The sequence below is a fragment of the Tachypleus tridentatus genome, chromosome 9 (assembly GCF_004210375.1).
Source record: "Tachypleus tridentatus isolate NWPU-2018 chromosome 9, ASM421037v1, whole genome shotgun sequence".
Taxonomy (NCBI): Eukaryota; Metazoa; Arthropoda; class Merostomata; order Xiphosura; family Limulidae; genus Tachypleus; species Tachypleus tridentatus.
Genome location: NC_134833.1, coordinates 6,521,811 through 6,547,312, shown reverse-complemented (window position 1 = coordinate 6,547,312; position 25,502 = coordinate 6,521,811). Strand labels below are relative to the sequence as shown.

General features: G+C 33.6%; 1 protein-coding gene across 1 annotated transcript in view; it reads right to left on the bottom strand.

Annotated features, from left to right (window-relative positions):
- Positions 1-25,502, bottom strand: part of LOC143224709 (protein HID1-like) — a 101,218-nt gene that overhangs the window by 24,751 nt on the left and 50,965 nt on the right. The window contains 9 exon segments of the mRNA XM_076452922.1: positions 5,119-5,358; positions 6,217-6,319; positions 6,675-6,736; positions 9,485-9,563; positions 10,558-10,709; positions 11,199-11,289; positions 14,333-14,530; positions 17,966-18,152; positions 19,706-19,760. Of these exon segments, the coding sequence (XP_076309037.1) occupies positions 5,119-5,358; positions 6,217-6,319; positions 6,675-6,736; positions 9,485-9,563; positions 10,558-10,709; positions 11,199-11,289; positions 14,333-14,530; positions 17,966-18,152; positions 19,706-19,760 (1,167 nt within the window).

Sequence of the window (25,502 nt, the reverse complement as noted above, 5' to 3'; positions counted from 1 at the left end):
AGCTAACCTGAACAGCTCTTAACCAGTTTATACATGTTGACACCGAGTCAAGCTAACCTGAACAGCTCTTAACTGGTTTGTACATGTTGACACTGAATCAAGCTAACCTGAACAGCTCTTAACCAGTTTATACATGTTGACACTGAATCAAGCTAACCTGAACAGCTCTTAACTGGTTTGTACATGTTGACACTGAATCAAGCTAACCTGAACAGCTCTTAACCAGTTTGTACATGTTGACACTGAATCAAGCTAACCTGAACAGCTCTTAACCAGTTTATACATGTTGACACTGAGTCAAGCTAACCTGAATAGCTCTTAACCAGTTTATACATGTTGACACCGAGTCAAGCTAACCTGAACAGCTCTTAACCAGTTTATACATGTTGACACCGAGTCAAGCTAACCTGAACAGCTCTTAACCAGTTTATACATGTTGACACCGAGTCAAGCTAACCTGAACAGCTCTTAACCAGTTTATACATGTTGACACCGAGTCAAGCTAACCTGAACAGCTCTTAACCAGTTTATACATGTTGACACCGAGTCAAGCTAACCTGAACAACTCTTAACCAGTTTATACATGTTGACACCGAGTCAAGCTAACCTGAACAACTCTTAACCAGTTTATACATGTTGACACCGAGTCAAGCTAACCTGAACAGCTCTTAACTGGTTTGTACATGTTGACACTGAATCAAGCTAACCTGAACAGCTCTTAACTGGTTTGTACATGTTGACACTGAATCAAGCTAACCTGAACAGCTCTTAACCAGTTTATACATGTTGACACCGAGTCAAGCTAATCTGAACAGCTCTCAATCAGTTTATACATGTTGACACCGAGTCAAGCTAACCTGAACAGCTCTTAACCAGTTTATACATGTTGACACCGAGTCAAGCTAACCTGAACAGCTCTTAACTGGTTTGTACATGTTGACACTGAATCAAGCTAACCTGAACAGCTCTTAACCTGTTTATACATGTTGACACTGAGTCAAGCTAATCTGAACAGCTCTTAACCAGTTTATACATGTTGACACCGAGTCAAGCTAACCTGAACAGCTCTTAACTGGTTTGTGCATGTTGACACTGAATCAAGCTAACCTGAACAGCTCTTAACCAGTTTATACATGTTGACACTGAGTCAAGCTAACCTGAACAGCTCTTAACCGGTTTATACATGTTGACACTGAGTCAAGCTAACCTGAACAGCTCTTAACCAGTTTATACATGTTGACACTGAATCAAGCTAACCTGAACAGCTCTTAACCAGTTTATACATGTTGACACCGAGTCAAGCTAATCTGAACAGCTCTTAACCAGTTTATACATGTTGACACCGAGTCAAGCTAACCTGAACAGCTCTTAACTGGTTTGTACATGTTGACACTGAATCAAGCTAACCTGAACAGCTCTTAACCAGTTTATACATGTTGACACTGAGTCAAGCTAATCTGAACAGCTCTTAACCAGTTTATACATGTTGACACTGAGTCAAGCTAACCTGAACAGCTCTTAACTGGTTTATACATGTTGACACTGAGTGAAGCTAACCTGAACAGCTCTTAACCAGTTTATACATGTTGACACTGAGTCAAGCTAACCTGAACAGCTCTTAACCAGTTTATACATGTTGACACTGAGTCAAGCTAATCTGAACAGCTCTTAACCAGTTTATACATGTTGACACTGAGTCAAGCTAACCTGAACAGCTCTTAACCAGTTTGTAAATGTTGACACTGAGTCAAGCTAACCTGAACATTCTTAACCAGTTTATACATGTTGACACTGAGTCAAGCTAACCTGAACAGCTCTTAACCAGTTTATACATGTTGACACTGAGTCAAGCTAACCTGAACATTCTTAACTGGTTTATACATGTTGACACTGAGTCAAGCTAAACTGAACACCTCTTAACCAGTTTGTAAATGTTGACACTGAATCAAGCTAACCTGAACAGCTCTTAACCAGTTTGTAAATGTTGACACTGAATCAAGCTAACCTGAACAGCTCTTAACCAGTTTATACATGTTGACACTGAGTCAAGCTAACCTGAACAGCTCTTAACTGGTTTGTACATGTTGACACTGAGTCAAGCTAACCTGAACAGCTCTTAACTGGTTTGTACATGTTGACACTGAATCAAGCTAACCTGAACAGCTCTTAACCAGTTTATACATGTTGACACTGAGTCAAGCTAACCTGAACAGCTCTTAACCAGTTTGTACATGTTGACACTGAGTCAAGCTAACCTGAACAGCTCTTAACCAGTTTATACATGTTGACACTGAGTCAAGCTAACCTGAACAGCTCTTAACCAGTTTATACATGTTGACACTGAGTCAAGCTAACCTGAACAGCTCTTAACTGGTTTGTACATGTTGACACTGAATCAAGCTAACCTGAACAGCTCTTAACCAGTTTATAGATGTTGACACTGAGTCAAGCTAACCTGAACAGCTCTTAACCAGTTTATACATGTTGACACTGAGTCAAGCTAACCTGAACAGCTCTTAACCAGTTTATACATGTTGACACTGAGTCAAGCTAACCTGAACAGCTCTTAACCAGTTTATACATGTTGACACTGAGTCAAGCTAACCTGAACAGCTCTTAACCAGTTTATACATGTTGACACTGAGTCAAGCTAACCTGAACAGCTCTTAACTGGTTTGTACATGTTGACACGTAGTCAAGCTAACCTGAACAGCTCTTAACTGGTTTGTACATGTTGACACTGAATCAAGCTAACCTGAACAGCTCTTAACCAGTTTATACATGTTGACACTGAGTCAAGCTAACCTGAACAGCTCTTAACCAGTTTATACATGTTGACACTGAGTCAAGCTAACCTGAACAGCTCTTAACCAATTTGTACATGTTGACACTGAGTCAAGCTAACCTGAACAGCTCTTAACCAGTTTATACATGTTGACACTGAATCAAGCTAACCTGAACAGCTCTTAACTGGTTTGTACATGTTGACACTGAATCAAGCTAACCTGAACAGCTCTTAACCAGTTTATACATGTTGACACTGAGTCAAGCTAACCTGAACAGCTCTTAACCAGTTTATACATGTTGACACTGAGTCAAGCTAACCTGAACAGCTCTTAACTGGTTTGTACATGTTGACACTGAATCAAGCTAACCTGAACAACTCTTAACCAGTTTATACATGTTGACACTGAGTCAAGCTAACCTGAACAGCTCTTAACTGGTTTGTACATGTTGACACTGAATCAAGCTAACCTGAACAGCTCTTAACCAGTTTATACATGTTGACACTGAGTCAAGCTTACCTGAACAGCTCTTAACCAGTTTATACATGTTGACACTGAGTCAAGCTAACCTGAACAGCTCTTAACCAGTTTATACATGTTGACACTGAGTCAAGCTAACCTGAACAGCTCTTAACCAGTTTATACATGTTGACACTGAGTCAAGCTAACCTGAACAGCTCTTAACCAGTTTATACATGTTGACACTGAGTCAAGCTAACCTGAACAGCTCTTAACTGGTTTATACTTGTTGATACTGAGTCAAGCTAACCTGAACAGCTCTTAACCAGTTTATACATGTTGACACTGAGTCAAGCTAACCTGAACAGCTCTTAACCAGTTTATACATGTTGACACTGAGTCAAGCTAACCTGAACAGCTCTTAACTGGTTTGTACATGTTGACACTGAATCAAGCTCACCTGAACAGCTCTTAACCAGTTTATACATGTTGACACTGAGTCAAGCTAACCTGAACAGCTCTTAACTGGTTTGTACATGTTGACACTGAGTCAAGCTAACCTGAACATTCTTAACTGGTTTATACATGTTGACACTGAGTCAAGCTAACCTGAACAGCTCTTAACTGGTTTGTACATGTTGACACTGAATCAAGCTAACCTGAACAGCTCTTAACTGGTTTGTACATGTTGACACTGAGTCAAGCTAACCTGAACAGCTCTTAACCAGTTTATACATGTTGACACTGAGTCAAGCTAACCTGAACAGCTCTTAATCAGTTTATACATGTTGACATTTGATAATTTAGGATAAAAACATTGTGATAAAAATACTAAATAACAATAAAACTGTAATGGAGATGAAAGTTGAAACACAACTATTTTTGTCTCTGAAGTATTTAAGTGGAAACTGAAAATTCAACCTATTTTGTTTCATTTCATGTAATTTCAAACTCTGTCAAACATGTTACAACCAAGTTAGTTTCAGATAAATCTAACCTAACATTTTGTAATTAACTTTATTATTAAAACTAATAGTCACCTTGTAAGTTTTATTATGCCACATTAACTCTTGGCCATAAACTATGAGGGACAAGGTGATAATGGAACCAAACAAAGTTTTTTGTTGTTTTTTTTCATTCATACATATTTGTGAAGTACCTGAGATTCTACTTTCAAATAAAATAACTATGTACCATAATTTACAAACAGGATACTCTTCTACAAAAACAAAAATAAACATTTGTTGCATACAACATACACGTCACTGAACAGAGAGTGTTACCCCTCAGAAATATTGTGTTAATCCCAAGTTCTGTTATATTACACACATCTTTCTTGATATACCTTCTGGAATGAATAAACAGTCAGAAAATACACTTGTTCGAGTTTTTAATCAGAGAAATAAAAAAAGACTTTACTTGTTGTCTTTCAGTACTGTCTCTCAGACAGGCAAATAACACAGTTAATTTTATCAACAACTTCATTATGTAAATCTTTTTACAATGGTTATCGATTTGAAAAGAAATATAAAACAGAGTTTGTTGACTGAATTGTAGAAATAACTTACTCTATCATAATACATTATAACAATATGGCCTTTACCAGCAATGTCAGCAACACATTCACAACTTACTAGTTACTTTGTGAAACATCATTAACTTACTCTATCATAATACATTATAACAATATGGCCTTTACCAGCAATGTCAGCAACACATTCACAACTTACTAGTTACTTTGTGAAACATCATTAACTTACTCTATCATAATACATTATGACAATATGGCCTTTACCAGCAATGTCAGCAACACATCCACAACTTACTAGTTACTTTGTGAAACATCATTACATGAAAATGTCAATTTCCTTACATGGTGTAGCAGCGAGTGTGGCATTCAGAGTTCCTTTCTCTGCAGGTGTGGCTGACACAGCTCCTTCCATACTCTGACTGTTGCTTGTGACACCAGTTAGGCTGGTGCTGCTCATAGATGGCGTTAATTTACTTCGTTTGGTCAGAGACTTTTGAATGGTGGCATGGTCTGTGGGGAGATTAGCTAGAGCATGGAACACATTTCGTTTTCGAATAATAGTGTACACCAAGTTGGAATTCCCTTTAATTAAAGAAAAAACAAAAGTAAACCACTTTTGTTTCATACTGTTACACAAGTCATTCTGAAGGACATACATGATAGCCTATAATTTTAAATGGATAGAAGGGTATAAAAGCACAACTTAGTTGTAAGTCAGTGTAAAACCTAGACATTTAATAATCATATCAGTTCTCTACGTTATACAGCACAATAAAACCTACATATTTAATAATCAAACCAGTTATCTGTTTTACAGCACAATAAAACCTAGATATTTAATAATCAAACCAGTTATCTATGTTATACAGCACAATAAAACCTAGATATTTAATAATCAAACCAGTTATCTATATTATACAGCACAATAAAACCTAGATATTTAATAATCAAACCAGTTATCTATGTTATACAGCACAATAAAACCTAGATATTTAATAATCAAACCAGTTATCTATATTATACAGCACAATAAAACCTAGATATTTAATAATCAAACCAGTTATCTATGTTATACAGCACAATAAAACCTGGATATTTAATAATCAAACCAGTTATCTATGTTATACAGCACAATAAAACCTGGATATTTAATAATCTAACTGATCTTTAATATTTTCATTATACAACAATAATCTGAACTATTATAATTTAACTGGACATGATTTTAACATGTTTAGTAATAATAGTTTTCACATTTATACAGCAGTAGAATTAATTATGAAAATAATATACATTTATCATATGAAACTGAAATGTTAAAAACCATAAAAGCACATTAGTTCTATCCAACCAGTGAAACAGATTAAAAAACTTGAGAAAAGTTAATAATTACAGAAGGAAGTGTGACACTTATTACTATTGTCACGTGATAAAACTCACCATCAAATTGATACTGGATAATGTTGTTGAAAATTTCAAGAAGGAAAAACACCAGGTGATGATTGGTTGGACTAGAGTATAGGAACCAGGGTGTACTGAAGGCCTAGAAACAACATCAAATGATATCCTATCATTCATGGCAGTTAAATAGACTAGATTACAAGAGCTCATATATTGAACACTTAGAGGTCATGTTTAAATATTTGTTCTTTCAAACAATTCTCTTATAAAATAATTCAGTAAGTACTTAATTTCAAAACATGACAATCAAATAATACAGTAAAAGTCAATTTCCAAACATGATTCCCAAATAATTCAAAGCATAATTACAGAATACATTAAACAGACAATTTTAAAACATCACAACTAAACAATTCAGTAAAAGTTGTAAAACATGAAGATATAGACAGATAATGACTGTTTCAAACCAACACTCTGTAAAACTTCATTGGACTTACCTCCAGTAAATGTAGCAGTTTTGTACTTGCTACCATAGATAAGGTTTTCAGGTAAGGGGAAACTGCAGTAATTCAAAAAAATAATTAAAATCAGAATACTCAGATTATACAGAGTAAGATAAAATTACACTTCTTGTTTCTTCCACAAAATTATGTATATTAATTAGTAACAAACATTAAACTCCTGGTTCTACAGTAGCTGTCAGTTACTTCATCTTGGTCATTGTATACCCAAACATAGAAAGTGGAATTAATAAAACAGTATAAAGTCTGAGGGTCAGCTTTCTCCTTGCTTTGTAACCTTTCTTGATCATCTGTGTAACTGTTATTTTTATGTGTATACAGATATACAATATTTACAAAATTAATTTTTTTGAATAAAATATTCTGGTGCTGGCACTGAATAAGAAAACATTGTGAATTAAAGTTTCATTGTAAAGTGCTTCAACAATGTATTTTTAAAAGTCAATCACATCACTGAAGAAAAACAGGACAAATCATAATTTGACAATACATCTTCCCATTAAAACAGATTCAACAGAGTAGTGAGAATGTTCACATTGTTTTATCACTGAAGAAAAACAGGACAAATCATAATTTGGCAATTCATCTTCCCATTAAAACAGATTCAACAGAGTAGTGAGAATGTTCACATTGTTTTATCACTGAAGAAAAACAGGACAAATCATAATTTGGCAAAACATCTTCCCATTAAAACAGATTCAACAGAGTAGTGAGAATGTTCACATTGTTTTATCACTGAAGAAAAACAGGACAAATCATAATTTGGCAATACGTCTTCCCATTAAAACAGATTCAACAGAGTAGTGAGAATGTTCACATTGTTTTATCACTGAAGAAAAACAGGACAAATCATAATTTGGCAATACGTCTTCCCATTAAAACAGATTCAACAGAGTAGTGAGAATGTTCACATTGTTTTATCACTGAAGAAAACAGGACAAATCATAATTTGGCAATACATCTTCCCATTAAAACAGATTCAACAGAGTAGTGAGAATGTTCACATTGTTTTATCACTAAAGAAAAACAGGACAAATCATAATTTGGCAATACATCTTCCCATTAAAACAGATTCAACAGAGTAGTGAGAATGTTCACATTGTTTTGGAACAACTTACCTTATCGGATGAAACACACTAAATGAACACATCTTAGAATAGTTGGACTAGGAAACAAAAATACAAATTTTGGAAAGGTATCAGTCATCTTACATAAGACAGTTTTATTATTCTAACAGGACAGTTGACCTTTGGAATTGATTGTCTTCAGATGTTGTAGTGGCTGTAAATTTAAATGAGCTTAAGAAAATGTGTGATAAGCACATGAATGATAAATTTAAGGTGTTTTGTTTTTAGGTTACAGTGGAATAGCTAAGATGGACCAATAAGTCCTGTGTTGTTCCAAAATATGTTAAGAAATATCTGTTTTCCTTGTAATCCTTCTTCTAACTAAGAGACATCTATTGTCCTTGCTTCGAGATATCCATTGTCTTTGCTGTAATCATTGTTGTAAATAAGACAACCACGATTCTTGATCTAATTTTTGTTCTAAGATATCTAATTTCCTTCCTGTAATCCTTGTTCAAACAGATATCCACTATCCTTTTCATAACCCTTCTTCTAACTAATAGATGTCCATTGTCCTTTATGTACTCCTTGTTCTAAATAAAACATCCTCTTTCTTTGTTGTAATCCTTGTTCTAACCATGACAATCATTGTCTTTGTTGCAATCCTTGTTCCAAGAGATATCCACTGTCCTTGCTATAATCCTTGATCTAAGAGAAATCCATTGTCTTTGTTGTAATTTTTGTTCTAATTAATAGACATCCACTGTTCTTGTTGTAAATCTTGTTATAACTAAAACATCCATTGCCTTTTTTGTGATATTTATTCTAACTAAAACATCTATTGTCCTTGTTGTAATCCTTGTTCTAAGAAACATCTATTGTCCTTGATGTAACCCTTGTTCTAAGAAACATCCTTTGTCCTTGCTGTAATCCTTGTTCTAAGAGACATCTGTTATCCTTGCTATAATCTACTGAATGCATTTCAATTAATTTAGTGTCAGATTTTCAGTATTTGCATGCATTACGGAAGTTCTTATAAAACAAGAATCTATCTTCATCAATGAAACCAGAAAATAAGGGTGGAATAAACCACAGAGACAATAATAACAATAGAAACTACAAATCAAACTAACTCTGCCTGATGTGATGAACGGGTCAAAGATAATTTATATACTGAGTGCACGGACATCTACGTAGGGTAAAGAACCTGTCAAGAAGATGTAAAACAATACAATGATACCAAATAAGTACTAATTCAGTGATGTCATGTGCCTCAAGTTATTAAAAAAAAAATGTTACTTTTAAAAATTTCAGCAGTACTGAAATAGTGGACAAGAAACAACTCTGCACTAAAGAAAAAAAAAGAACCTATCATGGAAATGAGACACAGACTAAATAAAAATTAAAGTGAAATAAGTCTAATATATTACAAATATTAACCCTAAGTAAATACGTACATTAAACTTTCTTCAACAAGAACACAACTTTAATACAAGTGATAACAAAGAATACTATCCTCTTCATTTCAATAACAATCCACATTTCTGAAACTAATTCATTTATCAAAGAAAACCTTCAAAAAAAGAAATATAAAATACATTGATTACTCAGAATACAATAAAAAATGAATTAATGGTAGCATAGCTACAGAAAGTAGTTTTGAATCTCCCAATAATTAAATCAACAAACAATGGTTCCTACAAGCAGGTTTCAACTCACCATTAACTATGATGGTTAAGAGACAATCAAACAAAGGTTGTAACCTTTGGTGTCCAGTGGTGATAATTTTATGAAAAACCTACAAGAAAGTAATGTGGTAAATGGGATTTTCAATTCTGAAAATTTACATGTGAAATAAATAAAGAACTTGCTGTACACTGTAATTCACTCTAAGATCTCAACCAACCTAAGTTGTCAGTTAGTTCAAACCTCACAGCTCCATCCAAAGTATTTGTAACTTTAGACAAAGCTTTCTAAGAAATAAGATTTTAAAAGGTTTTTATATAGAGTTTTTTGGGCTTTATATAAAGCCCAAAGTTATGTTTTAATTTACAAGCTGGCAAATGATAACACAAGTAATTAATACCTCTAGAAAATACCAAAACACCTTATCAACAGATGACTCTCAGAGATGAATGTTTTAGCACTTATCTCTTTCTTATTATCTGACTATCAAATTATGAACAACTCTTTCTACTGGTGAGGTCCAAATGTTTCTTAGCTATTATAATATTTCTTACAAAATAAATTGGGAGAAACCATTCATTTTCCACATAAAATAGAACCAACAGTAACAATTGCATGTTTATTTGTGTGTGACTTGTACATTATTAAAGGACTTTTTAACCATTAAAATCACAAGTGTGGACCCAATCAACAATATTAGTGTCACAAAACAGCACAATATTAGTGTCACAAAACACCACAATATTAGTGTCACAAAACACCACAATATTAGTCACAAAACAGCACAATATTAGTGTCACAAAACAGCACAATATTAGTGTCACAAAACAGCACAATATTAGTGTCACAAAACACCACAATATTAGTGTCACAAAACAGCACAATATTAGTGTCACAAAACAGCACAATATTAGTGTCACAAAACAGCACAATATTAGTGTCACAAAACAGCACAATATTAGTGTCACAAAACACCATAATATTAGTGTCACAAAACATAAAATATCCTTTCCATATACACTATGTTTTGCATGTGAGTAAAAATGCAGTAAAAAGTACGTAATGTTTACAGAAACAAAGATCTGACAACAGATAATGAAACATACAATAATCAGCAGATCTGCGTGAGTGCCAGTAAACACAGGAATGTCCATCGGCACACTGGCTGTGTAGGGCTTATTCAAGCGAACTCCAAAATTACGTTCACCGCTGAGAAGCAAAAGAATGAAAACTCCAATGTGGACCAGTCCGACTCTAGCTGTAAAGAAAATTCATGAGTCTCCTTGTGTAAACAATAATATTTTTCCACAATAAATTTACCATATTTTTGTAATAACTAACAAGAGTTTCAGTCCAAATTTACCAAACTATGTTCAATTTTTGATATGACTACAATGATGCAGACCAATATAAACTCACTATTTAGTTATTCACAGGGTCAAGATATGGACCAGTGAAAACACACTGACACATCATTGATGGAGACACGACAAAGACTACTAAAAACCCAATGGAAAATTACTGATGGCATCATGATATATACCCCTAAATCTCACTGTTAAATCATTCACAGGGTTAAAATATAGATGACTAAAAATCCAATGTTATTTTAAAATAATTCTCTATTAATACAGTCTATTATTGTTTTATATTATAATAACACAAACTATTCCCCATTAATTTACTGATTATGAAGGATAAAAATGGTCATCTCGTTGTGAAACATCAATAAGTTGAAACATCTTACATTGGTCAGCTCTGGCATCATTCAGATGATACAGGACCGGAACAAGTACTTCCAACACTTGACTGCTCTTCAACACATAAAACATGAATTTCTGTAATAATACAAGAATTGTATCTTAAGCCTTCATACTGAAATTCATTCAATTCATCCACATAATATTTCAAGAAACTACAATACAGTGGTTCTCAAACTTAATCTGTTCCAGAAGGCTGTTCGAAAACCGAATCAAGTTTTCCCATCAGAAATACTGTAAATTAAATTAATCTGTTATAGACCTCCAAAAATTATGCATTATGAGGCATTTTAAGTAAAAATATTGCTTATTTATACCTATATAATAATACTTACATGTCAACCACAAAAACTATAAACACAATAAAAAAAACAAATGAAAATTTAACTGCGCTTTACCTGTGCCGAGGAGAGCTGATGGCATAATTGAAAGGTGGTGAGGAAAGTGGAGAGTAGGAGGGTTGTTATTGTATGTAAGGGGAGTCACCTTCCATAAAAACGTCATGTAACTCTCCTTCTGGGGTTCTTTCTCTTTTCTGTCTCTTTGCAATGCTATAACCTGCTTGAGACTCACTGGACCTATTTCTCACTAAAAACTTGTCTAATGAGGTTTGTTTCTGCCAGCATTTTAAAATGTTGTTAGAATTGGCCCCCTCCCCACGTCTCACCACACTATGTATGCCACTTCTCTTCCTAAATTTTTCAAACCACCCCCCACTAGCCTTAAAGGCATCACTTGTTCCAGCACTCGTTCCAGGGGTGTTTTTCAGGAGATCAACATGCAACTGTTTTGCTTTCTCACAAATGATGGGCTCAGAAATGCTATCACCAGCTAACTGTTTTTTGTTTACCCAAATCAACAACAGTTTTTCTACCTCTTTATTGTTTGTGGTCTTTGTTTCGTAAGCACAGTCACTCCTTTTGCAACATCAGCTCCTTTGATGACCTCTTTATTTTTCAGTATGGTGCAGACTGTAGACTTCACCATACCAAACTGTGTAACAAGGTCAGACATGTGAACACCACTCTCATACTTCGCTATGAGATATTTTTTCATCTTTATTGTGGCTGTAACAACTTTTCTTTTTAATTTGCTGCTTTCATTATCCTTCTTTAACCTCATGGTGACTTATTTAATCAGAATATTTAGAAAAAAAAACAAACGAGAACGTTCACAGCAGATTTTAGCGGGGTGTGGACTGAGTGACAAGTGAGGGTAAAATGTTTTGGGCAAGTTTGGCGTGGGCTGAAAATGGTCGAAAGGTCGTTCGGGTCATCAGTCAGGTTATTCAGGGTTTCAAGCCATGACAGCTTGGTTCGGGAACTGAGTTTATGTTTAACATTTTTTTTCTCAAACAATATGTTCAAAAACCGAATTGTTTGAGAAGGGAGTCATTCGAGAACCAAGGTACCACTGTATTTTCACTCAATGTTTTGTTCAAGGTTTTACATTACATAACAAACATTTCCAGTCAATAAAGAAGTCACATTTTTTAAGACACTATTTTTTTTTGTTGCTTTCATAAAATATAACCTATTACACCTTTTCAACTGTAATTATAAAAAAAAAAAAAAAACCTTTGTTAATTTCCTGGTAGCAACCACATGGAATTTGTTAATATCTACTCAACAAGACACGTAAACATCCGTTTATGTCTAGTTAGCAACCAAACAAATCAAGACTTCTGTCAATTTTGTGTCTATAACAATAAATATTTCTGCTTAAACAACCAAGACTTGTTAGTTTACAGCCAATAACAACCACTTCTGCTAATTTTCTGTCAGTAGAAACACAGAAAATTTTATTTTCCCATTATCAACAAACACAAAGACCTGTATTTAAGTCAGCAACAACCAACAATATTTCTATCAATTTCTGTCAGCAATAACAAATAAACTTCTAATAATTTCCTGTTACTAATAACCAATTGGACTTCTAAAACTTTAACTTCCTGTCATTCATGACTTCAACTGTTTGTAACAAATCAAAGATCCGAGAGGTCTATTGTTAACTGGTATAAACACTGACTTTTTCATAGTTTTCTCTAGAGAGCTGTACACAATGGTGGCCAAAAGTGTCTCGGAAATCAGTGATTACCTACGGAATTCCAATTAATGAGATGTTAGTAACAAAAATACACAATTTAAAACAGGAATCCACCAAAAAATCACCCATACTAAACTACACATTCCTTGGGACTCAGCACATGAAAAAAATAAAAAAAAACTCAACATACTAATAAACCTAATAAACACAGCCATAAAACTACGTTCACCAGATAAAATTAACGACGAATTAGACAAAATAAAACAATACTTCATCAACACCAATAAGTTTTCTCCACAAACTGTAGAAAACATTATACGCACACACCTAGAGAGAAAGCAAAATCAATTGACAAAAGTAAATCTACGCCACGATTAAAAAAAAATCACAAAACCATATACTGCTGCATACCATATATTTCCGACATCAGCAGAAAAATAACCAACATTTGGCAAAAACTAGAAACAAAGTATGACATTCCAGTTAATACCAAATTTATTCAAAAACTAGTCACAAAACTAAGGTCTGACTACACTGACAAACACCACACCAACATTATTTATAAAATACAATGTGATAACTGCCACTTCTTCTATATTGGAGAAACAAGTAGAAAAATGGAAACCAGCTTCACAGAACATAAAAAGTTGCCTTCACACATTTTCAAACATTGCAAATCAAATAAACACAACCATAGAAAACGCCCAAATAATAAATGAACAAACATAAACAAATGCAAAATTAAAGAAGCCCAACAACTCAATATAAAGGAACACCTTCATACCTATATTAATAAATATATTCAAACATCTAAGCACACCCTTCACATTCCTACACTCAATTACACAACTGCCTTCAAACATGTGGTCAGCTATCGGTCAGTTACCTCTTTCTTTCTTTGTGAACCTGACGATGACCGAAGAAGGTCAAAAGGTTGTTCGCTCCTCTACATAGTGCTTTCTCTACCCATACCAGCCGTTTTTACATGTATAAAGATACCTTGTTGTGATCACACATTTTTACATATATAAAGATACCTTGTTGTGATCACACATTTTTACATATATAAAGATACCTTGTTGTGATCACACATTTTCCAAAAAAACACCAACAGTTCCTGATGAAACTGGATCTTCTTTGAAGAATTGGGTAAATATGTTTGGACTAGTGGATTGTTCAAAAGGCGAGTAAACCCCTTCAAGATAAATGCAAAGTCTTCTTCTCGGTGTATTCGAGAAAGATAGTTTACAAACAGGTTATCAAACATGGCACTCTGAAATTTAAAAATGTATTAAATATTAGTGTTATCTGTTCAATAAAAGATACAATTAATAGAAAAATGCTACATCTGAATAAAGCACCAAAATCATTATGTATTATGTTTATCATGCATCTCTGAATGTTATTATAAATAACAAAAACAAGGTACGGACTAAATTAAATAAAAATTATGTTAAAATTTTCTTGTGGTTCCATTCTAGATATTAAATATTTATAAATAGATTCCACCTAATCTTAATTTATTGTTTTAAATTTAGTGATCTGAAAGAAAGTTACTTTAACAAACACATACGTGGGTATTTGTGGAAAAGACATGGTAGCAAGTTTGGTAATTATACAACTGTTTTTGTATCATAACTACACTCCTGTAATCAAAAAACCTTTTTTCTTAAATAATATAGCATCTAGTAAACCGAGCATATTATAAAAATAAATAAAAACATACTGGGATCTCATCATTGTACTAATATATGTTGACTCACCCCACTGGTGTCATCTTTGTATTAATATAAATTGACTCATCCCACTGATGTTATCATTGTATTATTATATGTTGATTCATCCCACTGATGCCATTTTTGTATTCATATGCTGCTGGTCAAACTCTTAATGCTAATGAACATAAAGAAAAAATATGCATTTTGTGTTGTTAGACTCAACCACTTATTTGAGTAGAGCTTTGAAAGATGAAAATAAGAAAAGGGAAAATAAAAAAAAAACTTCTTAGCATTTAATGGGGAAAATGTGAACACTATGAAATTAGCCTAAATACTAGCTGGTCAAAAGTTTAAAACCATACTGAAATGAAGCGTTAATCGGTAAACACATAAAGAAATTTAGTCATTTGTGTTCAAGCATTAGCGTTGTCAACATCTCCCACTGACATCTCCTGTGTTACATTGGGTAAAAACATGGCAAAGGCTAAAAAGGTGACAGAGTTTGAACGTGGCAGAATTGTTGAGCTGCAAAAGCAAGATCTCTCTCAACGTGCCATCACTGGCGAGATTGGGCGTAGTAAAACTGCTGTTGCAAATTTCTTAAAAGCCCCTGAGGGACACGGAACAAGAATTTCAAGTGGTCAGCCCAAGATAATTTTGCTGGCGTTGAGCAGGAGGATTCGATGGGTTGTCCACCAAGACACCAGCCGATTGTTGAACCAGATTAAGGCCCTTACGGATGCAGAATGCAGCTCAAGACAACAAGACAGCATCTACGAGAGAAAGGCTTTAGAAACTGTAAACGTCTTCAAAAGCCATGTATCCTTCCACACCACAAAACAGCTCAGTTAAACTTTGCTGAGAAGCAACAAACATGAGACGTAGAAAAGTGGATGAAGCTTTTGTTCTCTGATGAGAAAAAATTTAACCTGGATGGTCCAGATGGCTTGCAACGTTACTAGCACAATAAGGATATCCCACCAGAGACATTTTCTACACGACACAGTGAAGGAGGTTCCATCATGATCTGGGGTGCTTTCTCCTTCCATGAAACAATGGAGCTTCAGGTTATACAGGGGTGTCAAACAGTAGCTGGCTACACTGACATGTTGGAGAGAGCATCCTTATTGACTGAAGGCTCTTGCTTGTGTGGAAATGACTGGACAATGCTGCAATCCACAATGCCCGCAGGAGAAAGGACTTTTTCATGGTGAATGACGCGATTCTTTTGGACCATCCAGCGTGTTCGCCCGAACTGAACCACGTTGAAAATGTTTGAGGGTGAATGGCAAGGGAAGTCTATAGAAATGGACATCAATTTCAAACAGTGCATGATCTTTGTGAAGCCATATTCAACCCCTTGGAATAACGTTTCAGCCAGCCTTCTGCAAATGCTTATATCAACCATGCCAAAGCGAATGTTTGAAGTTATTCGCAATGACAGCTGTGCAACTCTATACTGAGACCTCTTGTTGGGCATTTCCTACCCTGTTTAGGACTTCTTTTTGGTATGGTCTTAAACTTTTGACCAGCTAATATTTAGGTTAATTTCATAATGTTCACATTTTCGCTATTAAATGCTAAAAAAGTTTTTTATTTTTATTTTCTCTTTTCTTATTTTCATCTTTCAAAGCTCTACTCAGGTAAGTGGTTGAGTCTAATAACACAAAATGCATATTTTTTCTTCATGTTCATTGGCCTTAAGATTTTGGCCAGCAGTGTATGTTTACTCATCCCACTGATGTCATCAATTTATTAATATATGTTGATTCATCTCAATGGTGTCATCACTGTGTTAATATATGTTGACTTCTCACATTGATGTTATTAATATATGATGAATCATCACACTGGTGTTGTCACTGTATTAATATACCTTAACTCATCACACTGGTGTTGTCACTGTATTAATATACCTTAACTCATCACACTGGTGTTGTCACTGTATTAATATACCTTAACTCATCACACTGGTGTTGTCACTGTATTAATATACCTTGGCTCATCACACTGGTGTTGTCACTGTATTAATATACCTTAACTCATCACACTGGTGTTGTCACTGTATTAATATACCTTGGCTCATCACACTGGTGTTGTCACTGTATTAATATACCTTGACTCGTCACACTGGTGTTGTCACTGTATTAATATACCTTGACTCGTCACACTGGTGTTGTCACTGTATTAATATACCTTGACTCGTCACACTGGTGTTGTCACTGTATTAATATACCTTGACTCGTCACACTGGTGTTGTCACTGTATTAATATACCTTGACTCGTCACACTGGTGTTGTCACTGTATTAATATACCTTGACTCGTCACACTGGTGTTGTCACTGTATTAATATACCTTAACTCGTCACACTGGTGTTGTCACTGTATTAATATACCTTGACTCGTCACACTGGTGTTGTCACTGTATTAATATACCTTGACTCGTCACACTGGTGTTGTCACTGTATTAATATACCTTGACTCGTCACACTGGTGTTGTCACTGTATTAATATACCTTAACTCATCACACTGGTGTTGTCACTGTATTAATATACCTTGACTCGTCACACTGGTGTTGTCACCGTATTAATATACCTTAACTCGTCACACTGGTGTTGTCACTGTATTTATATACCTTAACTCATCACACTGGTGTTGTCACTGTATTAATATACCTTAACTCATCACACTGGTGTTGTCACTATATTAATATACCTTAACTCATCACACTGGTGTTGTCACTGTATTAATATACCTTGACTCGTCACACTGGTGTTGTCACTGTATTAATATACCTTAACTCATCACACTGGTGTTGTCACTGTATTAATATACCTTAACTCATCACACTGGTGTTGTCACTGTATTAATATACCTTAACTCATCACACTGGTGTTGTCACTGTATTAATATACCTTGACTCGTCACTATTAATATATGTTGACTCGTCACACTGATGTCATTAATGTGTTAATATATGTTGACTTACCCCATTCACATCATCCAGTAGTTCTTTGAAGTTGTGATCCAAGGATACAATCAATACCTGCAAAGCAACTTCAACCAGGGGCTCTCGAGAATCATTAAAAATCAGATGGTTAAAAGGTAGACCATAGCCTACAGGATCATATGCACACACAACATTCAGAAGGGAAGTGAATAATGGCAGAGCATGTCTGAGGAAGAGTAAATAAGTTTATTACTCAGTGATGTTGAGAACTACTGTAGTCTCACATAACTAAAAAGAAGAGTAAACAAGTTTATTACTCAGTGTTGTTGAGAACTACTGTAGTCTCAGATAACTAAAAAGAAGAGTAAACAAGTTTATTACTCAGTGTTGTTGAGAACTACTGTAGTCTCAGATAACTAAAAAGAAGAGTAAGTAAGTTTATTACTCAGTGTTGTTGAGAACTACTGTAGTCTGAGATAACTAAAAAGAAGAGTAAATAACTTTATTACTCAGTGATGTTGAGAACTACTGTTGTCTCAGATAACTAAAAAGAAGAGTAAATAAGTTTATTACTCAGTGATGTTGAGAACTACTGTAGTCTGAGATAACTAAAAAGAAGAGTAAATAACTTTATTACTCAGTGATGTTGAGAACTACTGTTGTCTCAGATAACTAAAAAGAAGAGTAAATAAGTTTATTACTCAGTGATGTTGAGAACTACTGTAGTCTCAGATAACTAAAAAGAAGAGTAAACAAGTTTATTAATACTGTAGGCCTCAGATAACTACAGAAGAATAAACAAGTTTATTACTACTGTAGGCCTGAGATAACTAAAAAGAAGAGTAAACAAGTTTATTACTAGTGTAGGCCTCAGATAAATACAGAAGAGTAAACAAGTTTATCACGACTGTAGACCTCAGGTAACTGAAAAATATTAACTTTATTCACAAATTTTACATAACTTATAAGAAATTAATGTACAGAACTACAGAACCACAAACTACAAATTAATGCATTGCAGAAAAAACTTGGAATCTGTTTAACAACAAAGTTTGCCTGAAATAACATTAAAGTTAACCACAAGATAAGAGTGACAATGGTTACTATAATTTGAACAACAAGGAAAAGTGTGTATCATTACATATTCAATATTAATTCAAACATACAATGCACCACTCCACCACAGAGGAGGAGAAACAAAGATTCCTTTTTTCCATTTAATAACAAAATAAGGTATAATTTATTTACCATTCTGCACACAATATAATGTTTAGCTTGTCTGTAATTAACAGTGTTTATTCATCACCAGGTACTTGGGGTGCCAAGCCTTTTACCACACCTTTTACTATATATACTATAAAACATAAGCTCCCTATCACTGTACATATTATGAAAGTACACCAAGCTAAACATTAATGTAATTTCTACAATAATTTTGAAACCTGTACCATTTTTTTGAACATTTTATTCTGTGTGAAAATCTTCCAGGGATGAAGCTAGTAGACACAAGTTTACTGTTATATAACTAATTATGTAAGACATCTTTAGTTTTGAACAAAAATATTAACACACACACACACACACACAACAACAACAACAAAGGATGGTTAATTACAAAAGTAATAGCAGTACCGAATCAATGTTACTAGTTAGTTAAATCAGTAATGAAATTTGCAAGTTAATTAAACAGTAATATGATATCAAATTGTGATTAATAAGTTCAATAAATCAAATGTTTTGAATTATGTTAAAACAAATCACTTCACCTATTTAGCCTACCTGTTGTCAGCAGAAGTAAAAAACTGAATCCATTTGTTTGAGGTATCATGAGCATCTGCAAAACAAATAATATTCCATCATGACAAACAATATTCCATTATGGCCTGGAAGAAGGGTTACAAAAAACAAACATTACTCTCCTATCTAAAAAACAGAATTATATCCAGTTGTTTTGAAAATCATCAGTTACTTTTATTTAAGCCTCAATTAAAACCAAAAAATAAACTGATTCAACAAATTTAAATTTTTCATTATGATTTACTAATTGGTCAGAATATTTTTATGTCAAAAGTTAAAATTTGATATAAAAGAAGACATTTCCAAATACATAATCTGTTTTATTTTCAAACTACTATGAATGACTATTCTCATGAATTAAACATCAAATAAAATTAGAACTTTCACAACAGTCAACAATGTATTGAAAAACTTCAATCACAAAAGACTTAAATACACCCTACAATTATTAGTTTATAAAGTGAGTAAGACTGTAGTATTTCATTTAATTTATAAAGTGAGTAAGACTGTAGTATTTCATTTAATTTGTAGTGTGAGTAAGACTGTAGTATTTCATCTAATTTGTAGTGTGAGTAAGACTGTAGTATTTCATCTAATTTCTGGTGTGAGTAAGACTGTAGTATTTCATCTAATTTCTGGTGTGAGTAAGACTGTAGTATTTCATCTAATTTGTAGGCTGAGTAAGACTGTAGTATTTCATCTAATGTGTAGTGTGAGTAAGACTGTAGTATTTCATCTAATTTGTAGTGTGAGTAAAACTGTAGTATTTCATCTAATTTGTAGTGTGAGTAAGACTGTAGTATTTCATCTAATTTGTAGTGTGAGTAAAACTGTAGTATTTCATCTAATTTGTAGTGTGAGTAAGACTGTAGTATTTCATCTAATGTGTAGTGTGAGAGAGACTGTAGTATTTCATCTAATTTGTAGTGTGAGAGAGACTGTAGTATTTCATCTAATTTGTAGTGTGAGTGAGACTGTAGTATTTCATCTAATTTGTAGTGTGAGTGAGACTGTAGTATTTCATCTAATTTGTAGTGTGAGTAAGACTGTAGTATTTCATCTAATGTGTAGTGTGAGTAAGACTGTAGTATTTCATCTAATTTGTAGTGTGAGAGAGACTGTAGTATTTCATCTAATTTGTAGTGTGAGAGAGACTGTAGTATTTCATCTAATTTGTAGTGTGAGTGAGACTGTAGTATTTCATCTAATGTGTAGTGTGAGTGAGACTGTAGTATTTCATCTAATGTGTAGTGTGAGTAAGACTGTAGTATTTCATCTAATTTGTAGTGTGAGAGAGACTGTAGTATTTCATCTAATTTGTAGTGTGAGTGAGACTGTAGTATTTCATCAAATTTGTAGTGTGAGTAAGACTGTAGTATTTCATCTAATTTGTGGTGTGAGTTAGACTAGTATTTTATCTAATTTGTAGTGTGAGTGAGACTGTAGTATTTCATCTAATTTGTAGTGTGAGTGAGACTGTAGTATTTCATCTAATTTGTAGTGTGAATGAGACTGTAGTATTTCATCTAATTTGTAGTGTGAGTAAGACTGTAGTATTTCATCTAATTTGTAGTGTGAGTGAGACTGTAGTATTTCATCTAATTTGTAGTGTGAGTAAGACTGTAGTATTTCATCTAATTTGTAGTGTGAGTAAGACTGTAGTATTTCATCTAATTTGTAGTGTGAGAGAGACTGTAGTATTTCATCTAATTTGTAGTGTGAGAGAGACTGTAGTATTTCATCTAATTTGTAGTGTGAGTAAGACTGTAGTATTTTATCTAATTTGTAGTGTGAGTGAGACTGTAGTATTTCACCTAATTTGTAGTGTGAGTGAGACTGTAGTATTTCACCTAATTTGTAGTGTGAGTGAGACTGTAGTATTTCATCTAATTTGTAGTGTGAGCAAGACTGTAGTATTTCATCTAATTTGTAGTGTGAGCAAGACTGTAGTATTTCATCTAATTTGTAGTGTGAGTAAGACTGTAGTATTTCATCTAATTTGTAGTGTGAGTGAGACTGTAGTATTTCATCTAATTTGTAGTGTGAGTGAGACTGTAGTATTTCATCTAATTTGTAGTGTGAGTAAGACTGTAGTATTTCATCTAATTTGTAGTGTGAGTAAGACTGTAGTATTTCATCTAATGTGTAGTGTGAGTAAGACTGTAGTATTTCATCTAATTTGTAGTGTGAGAGAGACTGTAGTATTTCATCTAATTTGTAGTGTGAGAGAGACTGTAGTATTTCATCTAATTTGTAGTGTGAGTAAGACTGTAGTATTTTATCTAATTTGTAGTGTGAGTGAGACTGTAGTATTTCATCTAATTTGTAGTGTGAGTGAGACTGTAGTATTTCATCTAATTTGTAGTGTGAGTGAGACTGTAGTATTTCATCTAATTTGTAGTGTGAGCAAGACTGTAGTATTTCATCTAATTTGTAGTGTGAGCAAGACTGTAGTATTTCATCTAATTTGTAGTGTGAGTAAGACTGTAGTATTTCATCTAATTTGTAGTGTGAGTGAGACTGTAGTATTTCATCTAATTTGTAGTGTGAGTAAGACTAGTATTTCATCTAATTTGTAGTGTGAGAGAGACTGTAGTATTTCATCTAATTTGTAGTGTGAGTGAGACTGTAGTATTTCATCAAATTTGTAGTGTGAGTAAGACTGTAGTATTTCATCTAATTTGTGGTGTGAGTTAGACTAGTATTTTATCTAATTTGTAGTGTGAGTGAGACTGTAGTATTTCATCTAATTTGTAGTGTGAGTGAGACTGTAGTATTTCATCTAATTTGTAGTGTGAGTGAGACTGTAGTATTTCATCTAATTTGTAGTGTGAGTAAGACTGTAGTATTTCATCTAATTTGTAGTGTGAGTGAGACTGTAGTATTTCATCTAATTTGTAGTGTGAGTAAGACTGTAGTATTTCATCTAATTTGTAGTGTGAGTAAGACTGTAGTATTTCATCTAATTTGTAGTGTGAGAGAGACTGTAGTATTTCATCTAATTTGTAGTGTGAGAGAGACTGTAGTATTTCATCTAATTTGTAGTGTGAGTAAGACTGTAGTATTTTATCTAATTTGTAGTGTGAGTGAGACTGTAGTATTTCACCTAATTTGTAGTGTGAGTGAGACTGTAGTATTTCATCTAATTTGTAGTGTGAGTGAGACTGTAGTATTTCATCTAATTTGTAGTGTGAGCAAGACTGTAGTATTTCATCTAATTTGTAGTGTGAGCAAGACTGTAGTATTTCATCTAATTTGTAGTGTGAGTAAGACTGTAGTATTTCATCTAATTTGTAGTGTGAGTGAGACTGTAGTATTTCATCTAATTTGTAGTGTGAGTGAGACTGTAGTATTTCATCTAATTTGTAGTGTGAGTAAGACTGTAGTATTTCATCTAATTTGTAGTGTGAGTAAGACTGTAGTATTTCATCTAATGTTGTAGTGTGAGTAAGACTGTAGTATTTCATCTAATTTGTAGTGTGAGAGAGACTGTAGTATTTCATCTAATTTGTAGTGTGAGAGAGACTGTAGTATTTCATCTAATTTGTAGTGTGAGTAAGACTGTAGTATTTCATCTAATTTGTAGTGTGAGTGAGACTGTAGTATTTCACCTAATTTGTAGTGTGAGTGAGACTGTAGTATTTCATCTAATTTGTAGTGTGAGTGAGACTGTAGTATTTCATCTAATTTGTAGTGTGAGCAAGACTGTAGTATTTCATCTAATTTGTAGTGTGAGCAAGACTGTAGTATTTCATCTAATTTGTAGTGTGAGTAAGACTGTAGTATTTCATCTAATTTGTAGTGTGAGTGAGACTGTAGTATTTCATCTAATTTGTAGTGTGAGTAAGACTAGTATTTCATCTAATTTGTAGTGTGAGTAAGACTGTAGTATTTCATCTAATTTGTAGTGTGAGAGAGACTGTAGTATTTCATCTAATTTGTAGTGTGAGAGAGACTGTAGTATTTCATCTAATTTGTAGTGTGAGAGAGACTGTAGTATTTCATCTAATTTGTAGTGTGAGTGAGACTGTAGTATTTCATCTAATTTGTAGTGTGAGTAAGACTGTAGTATTTCATCTAATTTGTAGTGTGAGTGAGACTGTAGTATTTCATCTAATTTGTAGTGTGAGTAAGACTGTAGTATTTCATCTAATTTGTAGTGTGAGTAAGACTGTAGTATTTCATCTAATTTGTAGTGTGAGTGAGACTGTAGTATTTCATCTAATTTGTAGTGTGAGTAAGACTGTAGTATTTCATCTAATTTGTAGTGTGAGTGAGACTGTAGTATTTCATCTAATTTGTAGTGTGAGTAAGACTGTAGTATTTCATCTAATTTGTAGTGTGAGTAAGACTGTAGTATTTCATCTAATTTGTAGTGTGAGAGAGACTGTAATATTTTATCTAATTTGTAGTGTGAGTGAGACTGTAGTATTTCATCTAATTTGTAGTGTGAGTAAGACTGTAGTATTTCATCTAATTTGTGGTGTGAGTTAGACTGTAGTATTTCATCTAATTTGTAGTGTGAGTGAGACTGTAGTATTTCACCTAATTTGTAGTGTGAGTGAGACTGTAGTATTTCATCTAATTTGTAGTGTGAGTGAGACTGTAGTATTTCATCTAATTTGTAGTGTGAGTGAGACTGTAGTATTTCATCTAATTTCTAGTGTGAGTAAGACTGTAGTATTTCATCTAATTTGTGGTGTGAGTGAGACTGTAGTATTTCATCTAATTTGTAGTGTGAGTGAGACTGTCGTATTTCATCTAATTTGTAGTGTGAGTGAGACTGTAGTATTTCATCTAATTTGTAGTGTGAGTGAGACTGTAGTTTTTCATCTAATTTGTAGTGTGAGTGAGACTGTAGTATTTCATCTAATTTGTAGTGTGAGTAAAACTGTAGTATTTCATCTAATTTGTAGTGTGAGTAAGACTGTAGTATTTCATCTAATTTATAGTGTGAGTAAGACTGTAGTATTTCACCTAATTTGTAGTGTGAGTGAGACTGTAGTATTTCACCTAATTTGTAGTGTGAGTGAGACTGTAGTATTTCATCTAATTTGTAGTGTGAGCAAGACTGTAGTATTTCATCTAATTTGTAGTGTGAGCAAGACTGTAGTATTTCATCTAATTTGTAGTGTGAGTAAGACTGTAGTATTTCATCTAATTTGTAGTGTGAGTGAGACTGTAGTATTTCATCTAATTTGTAGTGTGAGTGAGACTGTAGTATTTCATCTAATTTGTAGTGTGAGTAAGACTGTAGTATTTCATCTAATTTGTAGTGTGAGTAAGACTGTAGTATTTCATCTAATTTGTAGTGTGAGTAAGACTGTAGTATTTCATCTAATTTGTAGTGTGAGAGAGACTGTAGTATTTCATCTAATTTGTAGTGTGAGAGAGACTGTAGTATTTCATCTAATTTGTAGTGTGAGTAAGACTGTAGTATTTTATCTAATTTGTAGTGTGAGTGAGACTGTAGTATTTCACCTAATTTGTAGTGTGAGTGAGACTGTAGTATTTCATCTAATTTGTAGTGTGAGTGAGACTGTAGTATTTCATCTAATTTGTAGTGTGAGCAAGACTGTAGTATTTCATCTAATTTGTAGTGTGAGCAAGACTGTAGTATTTCATCTAATTTGTAGTGTGAGTAAGACTGTAGTATTTCATCTAATTTGTAGTGTGAGTGAGACTGTAGTATTTCATCTAATTTGTAGTGTGAGTAAGACTAGTATTTCATCTAATGTGTAGTGTGAGTAAGACTGTAGTATTTCATCTAATTTGTAGT